Source organism: Synchiropus splendidus, chromosome 10 (genome assembly GCF_027744825.2).
Source record: "Synchiropus splendidus isolate RoL2022-P1 chromosome 10, RoL_Sspl_1.0, whole genome shotgun sequence".
NCBI lineage: Eukaryota > Metazoa > Chordata > Actinopteri > Syngnathiformes > Callionymidae > Synchiropus > Synchiropus splendidus.
This window is the reverse complement of record NC_071343.1, coordinates 21,285,210-21,306,269: the sequence shown is the minus strand read 5'-3', so window position 1 is coordinate 21,306,269 and position 21,060 is coordinate 21,285,210. Positions and strand designations below refer to the sequence as shown.

General features: G+C 41.0%; 1 protein-coding gene across 1 annotated transcript; it reads left to right on the top strand.

The window, feature by feature from the left end:
* The first annotated feature begins 274 nt into the window (after window positions 1-274).
* On the top strand, window positions 275-3,811 carry LOC128766233 (melanoregulin-like). Its single transcript, XM_053877716.1, has 5 exons — window positions 275-401; window positions 476-686; window positions 2,888-2,978; window positions 3,055-3,221; window positions 3,684-3,811. The coding sequence occupies exons 1-5, from the start codon at window positions 325-327 to the stop codon at window positions 3,753-3,755; spliced, it is 618 nt and encodes a 205-aa protein (XP_053733691.1). The 5' UTR covers window positions 275-324; the 3' UTR covers window positions 3,756-3,811.
* Window positions 3,812-21,060: the final 17,249 nt, after the last annotated feature.

Genomic DNA, 21,060 nt, shown 5'->3' with positions numbered 1-21,060 from the left:
ATGTGCAATGCTGCTTTCCCCAAACTGACCAGTCTTAATAGAGAGACCCTGTTGTAGGAAGTGATATCTTGTTCTCCGCTGTGACAGTGTGCAGGGACAATTTGTGCGCTGTCAGGAGTTGCATGTTAGATTCACACAGGAATCCATTCATTCCTGAACCTGCCTCCGTCTGGGTTGTGTTCATAGTTTTCGGCTCACGTGGATAATACAATTGACAGAGGGCTCTCACTCCAACCAGGATGCAGGAAGAGGACCACAGCCACCATCCGTCTACTATATAAGAAACTCAGTTTGAGCGTATTTCTGAGTTTTATTTTCCTGGAAATGGGGGCCAAATACACCACCTGCTGCTTTCATTTCTTACTGAATCAAAACGGAGCAGGGAAAAGAGTCTTTTCACAGTGAGAGATATTTTGTGTCCTACACTCACATGTTTGATTTAGAAAACTATGACACGCGTTTTGTTTCTCTCCAGAATGCAGACGAGCAAACCAGCAGGGCAGCCGTGCGACCCTTGTAGTGACACTGACCCAGAAGAAGACCGTCCTGTTGGGCCGAACCTTCGGAAAACGGAGAACCCATGGTCGAGTAACCACACATGCAGCTATTCCCCAATTAAACGTGGGTCAGACAAGGAGTTGCAGGCTTTTATTAGCATGAGAGACAAAACCGACAAGGCTACAGAGGTAAGAGCGCCACCAGCAATTTTATATTATATGATATATATATATATATATATATATATATATATATATATATATATATATATATATATATATATATATATATATATATATATATATATATATATATATAATGGGAAATGAATCACATAAATGCACATATTTTAAATATTCAAGCAGAGTTGTAACATTTATAACATTTATTATTGTCAGATTAGAGAGCCTTTATTTATCCCACAACGTTGAAATTGATTGCAGAGTTGGAAAATGGTGGTCTTCATTTGCAAGTATTTAGTGATAGCAATAAACTGCCTCGAGCTCATACCATGACTATGTAATAACATAGTTCTGTCGTGTTTCTCTACACATAGTCAACACTAGCTTGAAATTTCACAGCACTACTATGGAGTAATTTGCATATCCAATTGGAATAAATGTACCATCACTGGGATTCACAACTAACTAGAATATCTTCTGGCATAAAGAAAAAAAGGACCACATCAAAATTCCTAAAAAACTGCAGTGTTTTTGGAGTGGGTCGTGTGGGTCAGCAGGTCCAGTAATTTAGTTCCTCTTCTATATCTGTCCCTCCCTCTAACGTCATTATCTACCCACATTAAAGTGAATGTAGGGCTCTGAAAGGTGCTTTTGTTCACCTTGACCTAGTTTCTATAATAACTTTTACACTATCTCTGTTTAGTGTGAGACGTTTTGTGATTTCACAGAAAACAAGTTGCAGTGTCAGCAGTTGTAAACATGTATATTCTGACTTCTCCTCCCTTTACTCAATTCAAGTTTTGTTGTGTTCGGATGCAACCTCATACAAAAAGCTACAACATGTCAAGTGTTCACCTGGCAAGAAGCCAAATATAATTATAAGTTCAGCATCTCCTTGAATATTAGTGGCGTCTGAAGAGAAAACTGTATATTATATTTTAGCTCTACACCAGTGTCTTGCTCGTCACTCAGCTTCTCTAAAGTTCAAAGACGTGATGCACCATGACGAATTTAGGTCCAGAGCAGTCGCTTCATGACAGTTGTTGGATTTTCAAAGGAATAAACTGAGTATTTGTGGACAAACAATGGAGCACCGCTCTGCTTCATTCTTCCAATAGAAGAGAATCAACAGTCTTTCTTTCTGGTTTTCCTCTTGTTTCCCCCCTTTTTAATCTCGCAGTGTTTCTGCCAGATTTTTTTTAACAACTCAGAGGAGAATTTAGTGATTTCACATTGGTCTGGATTATTTCACTAAAGACATAATTGTCTCCACCTCGGAGGTTATGTTTTTGATGCCGTCGGGTTGTCTGTTTCTGTTCCAAGCAGCTTTTAAAAAATAAGGACAAATTTGAATGAACTTTTCAAGAAATATGTGAGATGGCACAAGGAACAAATGATTCAGTTTTGGGAGTGATCTGGGTCAACATCTGGATCCAGATTTTTTAACATTGGGAACCTTTTTCAGCTTTTTTTTTTTTCATTTGGACTGAATTCCTGTCGCTCAATAGCATCAAGTCAGAGCAATAGAACTATGAAAAGAAATAATGCACGGTTTTGTGGTTAAAACAGATCACTTTGATACAAGCGGCACAAGACCAAATCCCACCAGAGGTTTTTTGTTTTTGCCATGAGCCAACATAATTCTTTTCAGTATGGAAAGTGTTTGATTTTTGATTGATGTTAGATTTGATCGCATGCTGCGTTGATACAAAGTTGGAGGTGGAAGCATACACTTCTTTCAGTTCCTATTTGAATTCTAAACAGAGCTGTGATCAGACACTGACATTGGATCTGTACTGTATGTTTAACCACTCCACAGCAAAGCATGGAACATGAAGACGAGTACATACTGATGTGATGTCATGCTGCAGTCAACACCAGTGAGAAAATACACGTGAAAACAACTGTCATTGCTGGCCTTCATATGTGCCAGATCCAATTCTGAGTACACCATATTTTGTACTTCACAAAACACACCACTGTTGCTATTTTAACTGCTACGCTAATATAGCAAAATAAATACAAATAAAAACTGGTGACTGTAATGTTTACTGAACTAAAAATCCCATTTTCTGGGATTGTGCAAAATAGTTCGGCTCAGCAAAACAAGGTACAATAAAGGCTTTTAGAGAGTCGTGGTAATGCAGCTGTGTTGTACTATAAGCACTTGCTTTGCATTTGCATATAACATGGCATTGTATTTGAAGGAATGGGAGAAGCTCAACTACGACATCTACACATTACGTTACACTCGACGTGAAGTCAGATCTCGATGGAAGAAAATCCTCTTGCAGCTTGGTGAGAGTCATTTCCTTTTGGTCGCTACATTGTTGTTTGACTGAGGTTTGACCTGATGGCCTGATGTTTGCTCAAGGTTATCAGTGTGAAATCGATGCCTTGCTCAGTGTGAACCAGCGGAGCAGGATCAGTCGGGACGTGGAACAACTGAAACGAACGACCGATCTGTTGACGCAACTTCTGGACCACAGCTCCCTCTTCCCTTCGGGAACAGAAGACCAGACCAAGTATCTCTACGTTATGGTAACACCTACAAACACACGCACCCACGCACTGTCAGGTTTATCACATCATCTTTGTGAGGACCTCGCATTGACATCATGCTTTCCCCAGCCTCTCATCCTTACCCTAACCATCCAAGACAAATGGTTAACCTTAACCACAACTCTGAACCAAACTTCAACTCAATTCTAATGACCTTGTTTTGTAGTCATCATCCTCAAATTGAGGCTGAACCTTGTGGGGTCCGGCAAAAGTGCCTCACAAAGACATAAGGGCCCACAAAGAAGTGTTTCCCTGAAATTGGTTCTCATGAGAATAGATATGCTTAAACACACACCCACACACAAGATTTCTTTAAAACCAAAAAAGCTGTGTCCTACATCCCAAACATGTCACATTGCACTGCCACCTTCTTCTGTTGCCTCCTTATCTCTCCACTCGCCTTTGTCATTTTGACTCCCTGTTTCTTCTGCACTCCTGTAGGATCGGCTCGTGTCTCTGGACAGTGCTGAGGACTTTGTCCGACTTGCAAGAGAAAAATACCCAAAGCAATGAGTGCTGGGTGGATGAAGAAAACTACATCACACTAAACATGACACAATAAAGAGGAACACAAGTTTCTCTTGCACACTTCAGTGTTGGAGAGTCAGCTATTCAAAATGTGTTTTTCAAAATTTGTTTTTCTCTACTTTTAACAAGCTTGGAACATTTTAATTTATACCATATACTGTAACAACTTTGTACTTCATTAGCAACTGTCATTTTGTCACTATTATTGTTTTTAAATAGACTTTTTTGCCTTTACTTGAGTATTCCCCCTGAACATATTGTTCTTTTCCTTTGATACATTTCACTACAATAGGTCACTGCTGTTATGTGAAATATTTTTCTTGATAACTGGTTTTGGCCTAAATGATAACAATAAACAATACCAATTACAATGGGTCCTGTCAATATCAAACATGTTAAAACTGTTCAGTGCCTGAGTAGTCTTTTTACTAACTGTGACTCTTACTTCAGTAAAAACTCTATTGTGTGTGTTTACCTCTGCGATTTGCCGCCTATGTAATTGTACATTAGCTTGAGTGCAGATTCTGTTTGCTATATTCCACTCTTTATGTTCGGCGCAGTTATTATTTTGCCCACTAGAGGACACCAAACCGTCATAAAAGCTAAATAAATGCGGCCTGAGCGATTTGCTGTTTGTCTGAGAAGTGGTTGATAGGATCACCATAGATGTCTTCATGCATTAATATCCCCAAAAAAAACTGTAAAAAAAACTACAACCATGCCCACTCCTCGCAAAGATTCGAGCCTATGACTGTGTAATGTACACACATGTTCACTCATTTTATAAAATGTACTTCAGGAGGGATGTTCCCTGCATATTAAATGGCATTCATGAATCGTCATATATATGATAATAACAACAACTAATGAAGTGATTCAATAACTGTGAGGACATTTACGCTTATTGTCAAAACCGTCTTTATTTTTCGTGTTTGTTATGAGAATTTGTGTTTACTGGCCTGGTGCAGTTGTAGATCATGTGCTTTCTATGAGGTGAATAAAAGAGCTGGAATCACAATGTCCTGTTTTGTTTTTGTTGATCTTTGCAGACCGACAATGTCAAGTGCATGTTTTTATGCTTCATTCTGATTTATATTAGGCTTCGAGTTCTGATGATCATTTCTGATGACATGGAACTCTATTCAATAGAGTCTTAGGATTCAAACTTGGAGCACTTTCTCATCCTTACCATATAAATATATGGATAACTCACAAGTCTGAAATGTGTTGGTAAACTGGTACCTTTCATTTATGCGCAGCAAGAGGATCAAATATTTTTGAAATATCATTTTAGAAAAGAGAGACACAAAACGAAAAAGAAAGAATGCAAAGCTTAATCAAAGAAAAGTAAACCTGAGAAGTTCCATCCATGACTACTGATGAAATGTCCTTTTAATGGTATTGTCTGAACACACTATTGAAAGCAAGGTCGAAGCAAACAGCGACCTAGATATTGTTCTCCTTCAGGCCCCTTCCGAAGTTAGGGAGCCAGATGTGGAAGTATAGGAGAGGAGATGTCGGGGGGGATGGGTGAAGTGCAAGATGAGGACCAACCGTCTGGCAGCACTGAAAGTTAATGTGCAGCTGCACCTTTTTCTCATTATGCTGCTGCCGCTGCTGTGTGTGTATGTGTGTTTCAGAATGAGTGCTGCTGACATCATTCCTTAAACTATGGCTGAAATACAATCTGTCTCAACACAAAAATGTGAGACTCTTGTGGACAACGGAGATTCAGAGAGTGACTTTGACTATTGTTGGTGATTGGTCGAAATTTATATCTATATATATATGTGTGTGTGTGTGTGTGTGTATTGAACACAAACTCTTTAGCGGTGAAAAGAAAACATAAAATTATCGATAAATCTCTTATTAACATAACTTCTTCAGCAGCAACAGGAACCAGTGGCCGTGATTCTCCTGGACATCAAGAGTGGTCAGTGGTGACAGAGACGATAAGCAGCAGGAAGTTGTCCGGAAAGGAGTGTCCTGTGGTTTACACAAGAGACGTTCACTCCAAGAAGGATATGAGTGGTCTTGCCTCCGCCAGCAGGCTGGCCAGAACATGGGAAGAGTTTCTATCAACTTCAGTCAGAAGAGCATTTGAGCATGTGTTAGACTGAGGTGCAAAATGAACATAATTCGTACACCTTTATAACCGTAGCCGCCTTCTCCTTCTCGTGTTATAATTCAGAATGTAGAGTCCAGTGGCTAAATTACTGACACACCGCCATGTTTTCATCAGTATGACTTCACTGCTTGTAAACATGTCGAGGAATCACAGCATTTCCACTGGAGGGCATTTTAGATGAGTAATGATCCCAGCAGTGGGAAAACACCTATGGTTGACCATTGTTTTTATGTTCTTGTAGGTGCTTTGCGACACTGGACTGGCTGCTTGAAGAGGCTCAACTTTCCGCAAGAAACATTCCAAAGTATTGATAGTTAGTGATGCATTTTTGGTTTGGTGCTAGAGTTTGTGTTCACAGAGACTGTCAAGCCTCCTCGGTCTCCATGAGTCACAAGGTCTGGACGTCATGTTTATGAAGCAGCGTGATTCATGATTCACCTGGTTAAATGTCAAGTTAATAAAACCCTGAGCGTAGCTTGTGAGATGAGTCATGCCGTGTGAAGGGTCACATTAATTGGCGGGACGTTAGTCTACGCCAGTAAACGGTCGCGACATTAACTGAGCCATTATGTCTACCAAGCTTGTTTTAGGGAGCAAGGAGCTGTGAGACGGTGGAAGACAGCTGACATGCTTCAAATCTCAACATTTTTCCTACTGAGTCTTTGATGATTCCTCTCTATTCTATCTATTCTCACCGTTGTTCTCAGTCACTCACAGTATAGTTGTATTACTGTCAGCATCAATCTGACCGAATTAACCACTCATGTCATGACATGACAAATAATGCAATTCAAATGCCATCAAGGGTATTTCATCTTCTACAGCTTCAACAGCCGCGGAAATGATCAAGTGCATTTTTAGTACTGTATGATGAATAAACCTGTTTGACTGTTGTGACAGACGTAGCTGAGATGTCTTTCATTGTGGGAGAGATACTGCAGAATCATCTTTATTGCCAAGGTCAGTGAGGATCCTACCAACTCGGAAAGTGCTTTGGAATCACGTGCAATCATGAGCAAAATAAAATAAAATAAAATAATCCACAAACAACACAGGGTTGATCACAAATTCATCCCCTACCCCAGGCAGAGGATTGAGGTACAGTCAGTCCACCCCCTGCTTCTACACGACAAGACCAGCCAGAGTATATGGCTTCTTTCTTCTTTGGGACTCCTGAATACCTGGGGTCGTCCAGCTGGGGGGAGGCCCAGGTGAAACGTGAGCTGGAAGAGGTCTGGGCATGGGAAAACATGGTTTACCAGTTTACTACTTTATGTTAATCTGGTGATGGTAAATTATAATAATCATTATTACTGTTATTGCACTTTATATATTTGTGGGTATAGTTTAGACCTGTCTAGACTCCAGAGAAGCAATGTCCATGTCCACGTTTGATTCTACAATATATAACCATCTTTGCTGTCATGAAGAAAGCAGACCAAAGATTCTTCAGTTTCAGAGCCACACTTATGGCTTGTAGCTCAGACTGGGTCGTGGGAAATACAAAAGTATTTTTCTTACATATAGAGCTGAAGTGTTGGTTGAAGACGTGGAAAGGTGCTTCAGTGACCTGTGAAAACATGTCCATTTTTTTTTGCCGACCTATAAACACTTCTGAGCATAACAGCAGCAGAATCTACATTCACTCCTTAAGCAAAGCGAATACTTATACCACAGGTCATTGCCGAAGGAGATGTTGGGTGGTTTTCTGAGGAAGGCTATGAGGGAAGCAACAGTCCCCTGGTAACATGGCAGGGCCTGAATATCCCCTTAAGAACACCCCCTCCTTCACGCACTACTTGTCATGAGAGAACAAAGGCATGAGAGCCGTGTTCCCACATACATCTGAGTGTGAGCAAAATCAAAGAGATCTTGTTCTTCAGTTGTGTCAAATCTAACGTTATATAGTGCTTATTTTCAACACTGTCTTGACAGAAGATGACGTCGCCCCCAGAGATAAGAAAAACTGTGGTTGCAGAGGTTCGAGTCTCCACACAGCTGTTAAAGTAATGGCCTGCTCCAAAACTTCTCCTCGAGATGGATGTGACAGTGAAGGTGATGTGTATCTTACAGAGTCTCTGTTGGCTCATAAATCTTCTCGTACAATAACAGTATCATCCACAAACTATGAGAGGCAGCTCATCTCTTCCTTAACCACTTGTTTCCTGCCAGGACTCAGATTCTGAAAGAATGACTGTTACAAACATTGATAATTATTATTATTAATGTTATTATTGTTGAGTCTATCAGAAAGGACTCGAGTGTTTGGATCAATGTCATATAAATATGTTTCATAACAGCAGCAGTCTGAAAAATCTACTGAGATTTTTACAACTTAATAGAAGAAGTCATTTCTGTTGATTGTGTGGGTCCTGTTGAACACATACAGAAGGCCTGGTAGAAAACTGCAGAAAAATAGTATCACTTCCAACGTATACATTTTAATAATGTTCTAACCCCAGAATAATTTAATGGTCCTATTATCTGAGCAGCATGTTGTCATGAGACACAGATGCCACCAGACAAATGGATTGGACAAATGGAATTTTGACAGAACTTTCTGTGCTGGTCCGAAGTTATCTTCAATACATTTTAAAACAATTTGTAAAAGTGAAGCATCGACATATAAAGAAACGGGGAGAATGGGATTCTGGAACTCTCCTGGAGTCATACTCACCCTGGCTGTGTTTCAGCCGAGACAGACAGTGATTCACCTCCACTTGTGATCATGTGGCTGACTCTTCATTCAACATCAGTCTCAGGTTATTCACTTGCCCGGCCACAGAACCCCCAACTCATTTCATCACCCCCTCTCCAATGATTCAGAAGGGGTGTGGGCGCCTTTCTAGACAACATTCACCCCGACCAAGCAGGAAGAGGTGGTGCTTCAGCAGTGACAGGCTGACTGAATGATGTCAAGTAATGATAGCGCAGATAAAGGAGCCGTCCTGTTCTGACAAGCTGGCATATTCAAAGAGCAAGAAACAGGAAGCCATGGACACAACAAGAAGAAGTGCTGAAGCCACTCTGCTTAATTATAGAGGAGAAGAAAGCTCCAAGTAATGGAAGCACCTCTGCTATAATGATCAGAATCCGGAGCTAAACTCATGCTTCATATTCCACACCACTGACTTTCCATCCACTTCAACTCCAATGAATCCTTATACATGAAGAATAGAAGCTCAAAGAGAAAAGCTTTGGCGCGGAGCAGCTGCTGCAAATGAACTGACGCTCAGCTCTGTGTTACTGTCTTCATCTCCTGCAGACCCTCCACCACTTCCAAACACATGCATGTTGTTGGTGAGCATTTAAGGTTAATAACAAGACGTAAACACAAATTCAACAAAAGAATTTTTTCATTCCATGCATTAATCAAATTACCCAATGTAAAAAGTTCAGCTCCATGACTACAAAACAGTAAAGTGATCAACGGTTGGAGAAGAGCACACGGGACTCACTTTGACCACAGACGTCGTTGACTACATTCATAATGGCTCACATCTGTCTTCATGGACAGGTTGGCCAGGGGGATGTTTTTGCTGTGGGACGCTGGAGTGTGTATCTGCCTGACTTTGCAATCTATGCCTTTTATGACTCACCAACCAGAAATCAGCCCGGGTGGGACGGGGCGCTTGCACGTACACACTCATGCAGACATGACAAAGTCTGAGCTGCCGCTGCTATGACCTCATTCAAAAGCAGCTGCGGTCAAATGAGGGGGAAAGCCTTGTAGACCTGATATGCTTAGAGCCCGCATGTCTCCTCATCTGACTTTCATCTGATATTTATGTCTGCAAACACCAGCTTTGACACATTTCATTCACCTGCTCAGCTACAAGTCGGCTTTGTTTTCAGCTTTGGGGCCAAGGGTCATCAATCTCCTCAAACATACGGTACATATTTTTAAGAAAGAGTGTTAGTGAGTCTCCTTGGACCAGGAAGGAGAGGCAAGAGAGGCCCAGCTTTCCAGAAAAGGTCAGAAGAGGTAGCGAGACTAGGCAAGACTGGAGAAGAATTTGCGAAACTGTTAACTTCAGCTGGCCAGGGACCGACACAGCAGCCTGGGCGAGCAGCTCCATTAAGGTTAACTGCACAGATCATCACCTCCAATGAGCCTTCCCATTAGCAAGGACAATGTAAACATGTAACCAGATCCATCTCAATAACTTTTGCCATCATGCTATGCATGGGGAAGTTGAGGTCTAGTTGCGGAGCCAGAGCGAGGAACAGCAAGCTGAAGTCAAACCAGAATAGTTATATTGAGGATAGTATCCTGTGGGGAAATACTCAGCTTGTGAACAAGGAGCATGAAAACATGGCAGAATGCTGGACGGAAGACCAGAGAGAGACGTGCAGGGATTAGCAGCAGGCTAAACCAGACTGACTGAGGAGTGTCATCAGTGGTTGAATTCCTTTACTGTACAAGGCTTTTACAACAGGGACTCTGTCTCTCAGATGTGAACACAACAAGAACAAAAACAACTGTAAACCTGAGATGCACACCTACTGTTCAATGGTGGAGAACGGGAGTCGCTGAACAGTGCAGCACTCCAGGACTTGCTGTTTTCGGGTGCTTGACAACTCACCTGTTTACACCTTTATAACTGATTTACTTTAAGTGTTTTGGCAGACTTGATCCAAGTGAACTGCGGGGTGGAAAGACACTGATTTTGCTCAAGTTGATGAACATTACCAGACAATTGACTGATCATTTAGACGTCTCATTTAGACGTTTCACCCACTTTCTTGTAAAATGACCATGAAAACCTACACACACGTTTACTCTTGGCTGTGAAACGCTCTGTTAAAGCAGTGGCAGAGGTCCGTCATGACTTCATGTCTGAGCTGACGATTGGTACCGACAGAGAAATGCCGGTGTCAAGCTGATGTTTTGCTCATGTATGTGTTCAGTTTGCCACCCTGATGTCACCCGGCTGATGACAACTTCCTTGAGATGTGCTTCTTTTGTTGGTCTCAAACGTGCCACTCCAGACACTGTGCCTCCAACCTAGTCGAAAAAAGAGCATTGCCAAATGTGCAGAAGCGCGAGGCTGCACAGCAGGGGGCAAATCGGACTCAGGCCACCCGAGACATCTGTTCACACAACTGGTCATCTCTCTGTGGTTGTGGCCAGATTTGCAGGAAGTTATTTGTCAATGGCTAGAATTTGCCCAATGTCTGTTAATGACGCAGAGAGTGCAGAGGTGAGGGGGCTGAGAGTGGCCAGTGAGAAACAGCCAGTCATTCTTGAATCTTGAGAAACACGGCTGGACGTTGGACGTGTGGTTTGAGTGAGAAACAACATTATTGACTCATTTTCAAATTCCCTTTTCACTGGTAATTGCGTCTAACCAACAACTTCCCTCTTTCCATTGATGTGAAGAAGTGCACTCTCATTCACCCATCTCATGGAAATGAAGTCACTATTGAAATCTGCCCTTCTAATAACCCCTCATAGAACAGTTGTGTTTCACGTAGCCCCGCAGCCGGTCAGTGGTTCTAACAGCGCAGGATTCATCGTCTTTTATAACCATAACTTCATGTTTGACGACAGTGTTGGAGGGCATTATGTTAGACATGAATGAAATGAAATAAAATTCATATTCTGCCACTTGGTCACGGGACACAAAAGCCTTTCTTTGCCATGCAACCGCCAGAATCTATTTCTGCATGAGATCAAAAGACTGTTGTGTGATATACTTGAGTTTAGTATACACAAACCTGTAAAAAGAGTCATCAGACTTGACAGACGAGTGTGTGAAGTGCAGGACAGTGGTGTCACTTTTATCTGGGGACGTGTTCTGTAATCAGGCTTGGCCAGGCCTCTAACACTCTCACACCTGTGTGTCAATTTGACTTTATTTCTCCATGACTTTGACTTTTTTTAAAAGGCTCCCGATCATCCTTCTGCATGTTTTAAGCCTCTTTATCTAACTGCGTTAGCAAGATGGAACGTCACCTTATCATATGGAGAAGTGACGAGAAAAGAAGGAAAGAAGGAAACTCTTTTCCTTTCTTTTCTGTTGGTTCCTTCTCATTTTTTTTTTACTTTCTTTTGGGAAATTCGGAGCTGCTGCAGCTGTTTGCTCACTGTGAACTTGCTACTGTTTTCGTCAGAACTAGCACAGTCGGACTCAATCATTTCATGGCTGCTCAAGATTTTGAATTTTGGACAGAAAGTAGACACAAAATAATCATTGATGTGGTGTGTTGATATTACATGATATTTGATTGATTAATAATTTTATGCTGGTCTGAGCCAGGGTCCCAAACACAAACGGCACCATAGAGATTAGGCATAGCATGTGTTTAAATGGTCACTGGCAGTTATGCAACAATATACAGCCAAATATGCAGTGGCGAGTCCAAAACACACGCAAGCAAAGAGAGAAAAGGAAAAATGCCAAGAACAGACAAGGTGCAGGCTATGTTGTTTTTCCACCCATGTTGTTATATGACCGTCTCCTTCTGTGCATTTTTAACAAGTGCAAGATTTTATCTCAGGTTTTCACACTACTATTATGTGGCTCTAAACAAGATAAAGAAACTTGGAATTATAATATAAGTGTAAGATAAATTATCTTATTTTAACCATGAAGGTCTCATTTCTTTATTTCTGGTGTGAGACCTTTCTGCTAAACATTTAATAACAAACTCAAGTTGCTTAATTCAAGTGTTTAGTATTGTACTTATTTCAAGCATGGTGAGATATAGCCCAGTCACAATCCATCAAAAAAATTTTGTCTGCTAAACATTACATTCGAAGAAAATACATCTCGAAACCAGAAGTATTCTGTTATTTCCTGCTTAAATTTAGTGTATTACACTTATTTTTGGGCTGTCAAAAGTTAACTTAAAACCTGCATTTGGATACATCTCATTTCTAGATACGCCAATCTGAATTCATAAAATCTTGTCAAATGAAACTATCATGCTGCATCAACCGATAATTTCACTTGTTTTAAGTATATATTTACTCCGAATTAGTGTTTTTATCTTGTTTTCAGATGTCATTCTTTTGCAGCGAGTTTATACTTGCAACAGCAATGCACTGTCTATGTGCTCCCACAACAGCTCCCCGCTGGCATCACCTAATGGTCTTTCCAAGATGCCGTTTTGTCACATTGCTAGAATCCATGAATCCATTAAATTCACACATTTTAGTTTTCACTTTGATGCTATACAATTTCTAACATATTTTGCAAGAGACTCTTTATGTTGGGAGTCGAACAGATATAGTGAAGTGGGACAGATAAGAGGATGGAATTTGGAAACAAGGTGAGTGCCAAGCAGGAGGTTGAGGGTTAGATAGCCGTCTGCAAAAGTGCGGCATTACACAAAGACGAGCGAGCGTGAAGCTCTGCAACACAAGGGTAATGGAGGGAGAGAGGTGGGGGCAGAGCGGGGCGTCAGATAGACAGATTATGAAAAGAAAGAAAGTCTGGCAAACTTCCTGTGCTAAAAATGAGAAAGTCGCAGTTGTTCACAAACCTTTTCTTCACTCCTACCATTTGCAGAGTGAACTTTAACACTCTTTTCTTCCCAGCCTCAGGTGGTAATCATCTCTCCTGCATTCTTTTGTATCTACTTCATCTTCCACGGAGTCTCGCTATGTGATTTCAGGCCAGGGCAATTCATCACTTCTAGTTGCGGCACTCTTAAAGTAAGCTAGTTAGTAAAGCTGAATCACATGACATCCCATGTGTGTTTACAAGTGTTATAAATTCTTCAGCATATATACAGTATGTACACAGTCAAATGGCATTGATCGTCTGAGGGACAGAACATGAGAAATAAGAGGTCGCAGAGAAGAATACTAAATTGTTGTCATGCAAGTCAAAGAGAAGAGCAAACAAATGCATGGTGGTGAATGGAAAATACCCAGATTTTTGCAGCAGACTGAGTACTTTTCATTAGCATTAATGGCACAGTCAGTCTCTGTTCTACCTATGTCTTTCAACTACAAATGTCTCTATCCTGCATTACTACCTTAAAGCATATTTCAATAATATTGTTGAAATAATTAATAATTTTGTTTGTCAGATTTGTCAGCAGGTTACAGTCAAAAATCTTCAGTCAATTTTATATTGATTGTTTCCAAAATTACAATGTTACAAAAAAAGTTTCCCGTTCAGTTAAGAGATTAAGAGCATTTCCTTTTTTTTCATGCATGAAACATGAAATTCTTCTCCTTTTTTTAAGGGATTGTACGTGGCTGAAAAACAGGAATCAGCTGTCATTGCTTTGACTCATCTGTGACGTAGTGTACACCCTTTCTCATCTTCCTGTCTTTCCACACCATTTACCATCAACCAGACTAATAAGGAGCAGTGAAAGTCCACTGGTTCAAAAGGAACAGTCACCCTTCTGTTCTTATGGGAGAATATATTTTGGGGGCAGGCCGCTGCACAACATCAGACGAGCTGATCCGATTTATCTGTCTTGGGTCACTGGTCAAGTTAAGAGGAATCAGAGCCTTTGTTATGAGGTTTCTGCTTTTAATATATGTAGGGTTACAGCAAGCAACAACATTAATAACTCTCATGTGGGATAGATAAATGGGTGAATGTGCTCTTGAAATACTCAACCACATCAACATTTACACTGTTGTTGATGCACACAATGTCAGTTCATAAGCACTTGCTGCTGGATAACACACCAGAGCCCAAAGTAGAAAATCTCCTAAAAATATATTCTGCCACTAAAGCCTGGCATGCAAACTGCAAAAACACTGAAATTGATGTATTTCCAGTACCACTGGCATCATCTCCACTAATCCACCTTGTGTGTGAGTGTGTGTGCGTTCACCCGTGTGCACACCAATCCATGTGTTTCCACTCAGAGAAAGTAGGTTTCATGAAAAACAAAGGGCAAACACTCTTTTTCTACATTTCTGCAGGTATGCCAAACCAAGCGTACTTAAGGGGCAAGGTGGAAACTTTTGGCTGCTTTTATGCTGATAAAGTATCTAACAATCTGCACTTTTGACTGACCAAATATGATGATGAAATAGTCAAAGTTCTTTTTGAGTGATACAGTTTTATATTTACATCTATTTCACAGTTAAATCTGGTAAACGGTCAGATGCACCTGGACATGGCAGCCTGTGCAGCGTACGAATTGCCTTGAGACCGGGTTGGTGAGCCACAGCACACCTGTGTTCGGTAAGTTTTACTTGTGTTGTATCCTCTTTGAAAGCTGTGAGACGTTTTACCATCATCAACACACTGCAAAGTGTTTCATGGGTTCACAGCCACCTTTGACCCATGACCATAAGCGGTTTATCCCTGAGTACCACTTGTAATGGAAGTCATTTTGACGGATCACTTTCAGGAAGAGAGTCTTTTCTGAATGGCAAAGCTATCAAATGCACTGCATTTTAATCACAACAATTTCCTGAAACAAGCAAAATGTGCAGCCAGAAATGTATTTGTATTAAATTATTTACTTTTTGGTGAAAATAAAAAATATTTCTAAATAACTTGAAAATGTTCACCTCTGAGCCCCCAGTGGCAGAAGGGCATCCCATCAGTTGAGTGTTTGTTGTAATTATAACACACCAAAATATATATACACATCTTTCATCTTCCCCTTCGAAGAATTCACGGTGACCTTCTCTACACAATTAGATGAATGCCAAAGCATCTTCTGAGTTCCAAGTGCCAGTTCCATGGCACAAAATTGTGTCTGCTAATCTCTGTTGTCACTGTTCAAAAAGTATTGTGGGATTCATCGAAAATAAAAACATACATTTTTATTATTTGAAAACACTCATTCATGGCTTGGTTATTTTGACGCTCATTGTTGTGGGAACGAAAACTTCCTGTTGACATTATGCCAGAATTTTTCCCACTGAAGACATGAATGCAAAACAGCCCTGCAATGGCATCCACACTCTCAGAACTGTTTCCAAGAGTCTCTGTGCACCCCTAATTAAACCATGACTGTGCGCGCCTCTGCCATTTTAGGGATGTCATCATTTCCATCACTAATTGTGACTCTTAACGCTACTGTGTTGCCATACTTTGTTACTATGGCTCTCCAAAACATTTTTGTACGTGTTAGAGCGAACATGTTTGCTTACTTCCTCATTGTTCAGCATTGAGACTTTCCCCATGTCAAGGTTGCCGGATTCCACTAACAGTTACCCAGTAACCATGGAAACGGCTTTGCATTGATTTGCTTTCACACCAATTGTGATACTTCTAAAACAAATGGTGATGGAAAACAGTCATCACTATTGAGTCATGTATCCTGCTTATTTCAGAAATAACTGTGAATGTGTTGCTCACAACTTGATGGTCAAAACAGTGATGGTTCTTAGGTCAGACTGGGGGCAGCAAGGTCACGGACGCTACCCCTGAAGTTGTCGTCATTAGAGTAGTATTTACAGCCAAGCGATGGAGACGTTGTACAAGCAGATCACCAATGTCATTTGGGTGATGGATAGAGAGATCTTCCATGTCTCTTTCTGTTGGCTTATGCACAAGCCTACACCCTTCCTCTTTGTGACTGTGCAAACTTCCTCCCCACCAGTGTGAGTCTCCCCGCTGGGGTCAACATCCCTGTTCATTATAAACCGTCACCAGAGGATAAACCAAATGCTGCAGTCATGACATCATCTGTATATTTGTTTACTGGGGACGGTTGGGGTGCATGACTTGGAACGGAAGATTAAAGTGGGGGAGAACTCACTGGAATCAGTGACTGACTGAAGCTCAGCAAAACAGAAGATAAACATGATACATCCCAGACGCTGAAGAAAACAAACGCAACATATTTTTAATCTTGATAGTTTGTGTAGTTTCTTGAAAGATCATTAAACAATGAAACCCCTATTGTTTACGTTCACATCTGCTTACAGTCGACAATTTAATGAAGGGAATTTGCGAGTGTGTATTATTCTTACAGTGATGGATGGACATCATACTTCAGTTCCATCCATCCATTTTCTACCACCCCTCTATCTGGGGTTGAGTTCCGAGGCAGTAGCTGAAGTATGGGGGCCGAGGCTTCCCTCTTCCCCAGTGTTCTGGGCCTGCTCCTGGGCAGATGGCTGAATTTCTCATACCACTTTAAAACAACTGCATGCAATCTACCTTCAGCCACTTGTAGTCTTGGTCTTTTGGATGACTTTGGCTGTAGCTCGGATGAAATGGTAACAAAGTCAACCACCTACTGGCACAAGTTGTGGCATAGAAGCAACTAAAATGACCATGTGGGGTTCATTTCTCAGAGTCATTCCACAAAATCACCTCATTCTAAGTTTCACAGCCGGCAACCATAAGAGCTTTGAATTCCTCCAGTACAATGATAAGCGGCACACAATGTCTGCTTTCTTCCAACAGCTTTGCATGTGTTTTATGTATTCATTCACCTACTTTTATGTTAGCATGCACCTATGACCTTCACCTACGACACAAAAATGACAATTTAGCATGTCATAAAAGCTGTGGAAAAACTTTTCAGACACAATGATCATCTAATCTTTGATAAATCAAGAGTATAGCCTGCATACATGTGTAGCCTGTAATCCCTAATCGCTCCATCTTTCCAGAGCCTTTTTAGTCTCACATCCCAGGAGAGACATGAGGGAGGAGTGGCTGCAGAAAGATTACAAGAGTCTTTTGCTCTTTTAAGGAAACACGACAGAAATGTGGCTGATAATCATCATGCACACAAGTGTACGTACCATAAACCAGACAAAATAACGATAACGCAAGCAAAACCCTAGCATTTAGAATCTAACCAAATTATTAAGCGAGTGAGAGTTACACAATTCTGTCGCCTCTCTTGCTCTGTCAGCTGGGGTAACCAGATTTTTGGAGTTCAAATATTCAGTAGTTTATGTGTTGTTTTTGAGTAAACAATGCCATTACATGTGATGCATGCACCAGGAAAGTTGAAAGCTAGAAATGCATTTTAGATACCCTATTATGATCTGACACATGACAAATATTTGTTCATTTTCTGCAGCACAAGGCGATCTGAATGCAGACTCCAGTGGGAGCTGAGATGATAACACGCAGTACTCTGTTCATGGGGGAAGCTATCAGCACCTCGGGAAAAAAATCAAAATCATCTCCGCTGCCAAAGCCATTTTAGTAAGGTTTTGTTCCAGAACAAATGAAAGTCTAATTCCTTGTTGCCTGTTTTTCTGTCATGAACCACCTTTGATCTGATTGAACTGCACTAACTGTACTAATGGTACACTGATTCTGAATGCGACTTCACCTGCTCTTATACGCTGCAGTTCCAGTGCTGTGTCCCAGATTGTCAGTGTTTCCCTGCAAGGGACTTGGTTCTTTCTTGAGTGCTTCCTGATCCTTGAACTTTTTTAGTTAAATGTATCTGTGAGTCACTTCTGTTCTTCCACCACAAGCTTATTATTATTATCATTATTATTACTATTTCTAATAATTATTGACTTGTTCACGTCACATCAGATCAGAAAACCACAGGCACCATCTTATATGAAGGGAGAGTTCAGAAGCTTGCGTCATCATCCTCTCTCTCAGTGTGAATGGTTACAATGCACCAAACCTCAAATGTCTGAGCAATTTCAAATATTCCCTGTTTTTGATTTTACTCATGCTGACTGCTCATATCACAAAAGTGCCGCATTGACAGGTATTGGTGTGGCGTTGACGTTCTTTACGTTAGCTAGACTGGAGGCCATGTTGTAATCCACTTGCAGAAGAGAAGATCATTGATCCCCAACACACTCATATTCAAATTTGAAATGTTTTGTAACCACGTTTTGGATCCAACAACAGTGATGGAGCAGAGCATTAGAGTTAAACAGAGCGATTGGTGTCAGTGGTCCATGTAAGGTCGAGTGAAAACAGCCATTTTTGGTGACAAAAGGCAACTTTTAAATGTTTTTTGATAGAGGATTGCAACGTCCCATACAGGCTGACATGTGCACTACATTACTTCAGTCATTTACAATTACAATCCCCAGTTTTTCCTGAAACAAGTCGGCGTTTACAGGGGAGGGAAAAAATACTGCAACGGAAAAAAAATCTACCTGAAGTGCAGCATAAACTACTTTGCAATAAGGGGAGTTGTCAGGTTATTGTTGATAGCATCACCAGTAGACATCTAGGCTTTGTATATGAATCGCTGCTTATCCAGGCTCCAATGCAGTGAAGTGAAGTGAGTGTGGGGTAAAAAACAGGTTTAACATCTACACCGCACTAAAGCCATATGAGTTACAACAGCCAGCAGTGGATGGCTGCCTAAATACTTTTGCCCTGGTTATCTCTGATGATCTCCCAACAGGCCCTTGTTTTCAGGTTTCCGGAGTAACATGATCCAAGTTCAAGTTCAACACAGGTTTTAGTATTGCTGTCAGGAATATTTCAGATGACCCCTTTCAACTCCTCACCTTTGTGTGACATCGCAGCCTAAAAACATGTCCATATATAGATGAGTGGGAGAGAAAGGGAACTAATGAGCCACTGGCAAAAAAAGAAGAAAACAAGGCAAAGGCAAGCGGGTTTACAAGCTCTTTTCCAAAATGCAGCTTTTGTTTTTAAACAAGGACAGTAGGTAATCTTCTATGTTTTTCTGGAATTTTTAACCCTCTTGTAGCCAAACTCAGACAAGTCCACTGTGTTGGCAACAATATGCATCTAGTTGACATTGGTTATTTCAAGTAAGTTTGGCAGTAGAACATTGTGGGTCAATTTCTAAAATATTTTTATTCATGCTGCACTTGATCCATTTCTTTAAAGTTCTTGTCAGGCAGTTCACATGTCATACTCCCAAACGGCTGACAGCAGGTCTGTCTCAGCAGTACCAGTGGTGCAGATCTGCATACATTGTCACATAACCACCGCATTGTCCTGTTTAGGGTTGATCTATCCCAGCGGTCTTTGGGCGTGAGGCAGGAATACACCATGGACAGGTCGCCACTCCATCTCAGGGCACACACACACACACCAAGGGGCAAATTCAGAGTGTCCAATTGACCACTGAACCTTCTTGCTGAGAGGCAGCAGTGATAACCACTGTGCCACGGTCCCACCTTCCAGGAATACAATGACAGTAAAATCAACAACCACAAATTAAGGCTGCACACCGACAAGTAATTTCTCCATAACATCTCCCAATGGGACTGGTTTAGTTGAATTTCCCAGCCAATGCCTTCCACTGGAACACTGGAACCAGATGTGTGCAATAATTGTGGATGATAACATCAGCTTGAATTTCAAATGTCTTTCACATGACCTTTCGGGGATGAGATGTTGCCACACCTGACCTGAGTGGGAAACAGAGGAAATGGAGGTTATTTACAAACCATGTGTGCCAGGTGAAATGATCCAAAAAGCTCAGTTAGGGAGCCCAAATCCTCACATGTGCAATTTCAAGTATAATGTGAAAAGCAGCTGCAAAATTCAAATGGGAATTCATTTTGTAGAGAAACTGTAGCAATATATAATTTGGGGGGTGGGAAATCTTTTCAGTGCCAAAATATTTTATACCGCTTCCATTTGGTGAACCCCCTTTTGTAATTTCTAACTTTTCGTAGAAAGAAACATCTGCATTGGCCGATTGTGGTCCAGAAATTGTCTGAAGACAAGACATTTGCCTATTTAGATGTAACTGGATTACTTTACAAACGTAGGTTTCAGGAACACCCATTCCATGTTGCAAAAAAAATGATCATAAAAAATGATGATAAAATAAAAGAGCTGGACTGAATATACATTAGTATTTAGATGTGACACGCCAGTAAAACCTTGAAACAGACATTAAACTTGGGGCTACTGGAGATTCCCCAGATATTGACGCCATGTGACCTTAATCTTGCACATCACATTGTCAAGGAACAGGGAGCCAGCCACTCTGAAGTGGGGGAAACCCAAGGGAGAGCAGGAAGTGCATTTACAAAATAAGACTGATGGGAAACTCAGGACGTTGACAGTTCTACTACAATGGTAGATATGCCGATGTTGTGTTGAGTGTCACCACCCACGGCCCAAAAACAATGGCTTCACTGCGACTCAACCACACAACACTGTTACTGTTTACTGAGGTTGTTCTTCAGTTATTTATTTTCAAGGCAAGAAACTTAAGATGCAGCTGTTACCGATACAGAATAGATTATAAGACTATTACCTTATAAGAAAAAGGGAAAATCTTTTTAACATTTCA

Bases quoted from the DNA above. Each gene is read 5' to 3' on its own strand.
- LOC128766233 (XM_053877716.1), top strand. From the start codon at position 325: ATGGGGGCCAAATACACCACCTGCTGCTTTCATTTCTTACTGAATCAA. The intron at 402-475 runs GTGAGAGATATT...GTTTCTCTCCAG, and splicing joins GGGAAAAGAGTCTTTTCACA to AATGCAGACGAGCAAACCAG. The intron at 2,979-3,054 runs GTGAGAGTCATT...TGTTTGCTCAAG, and splicing joins GAAAATCCTCTTGCAGCTTG to GTTATCAGTGTGAAATCGAT.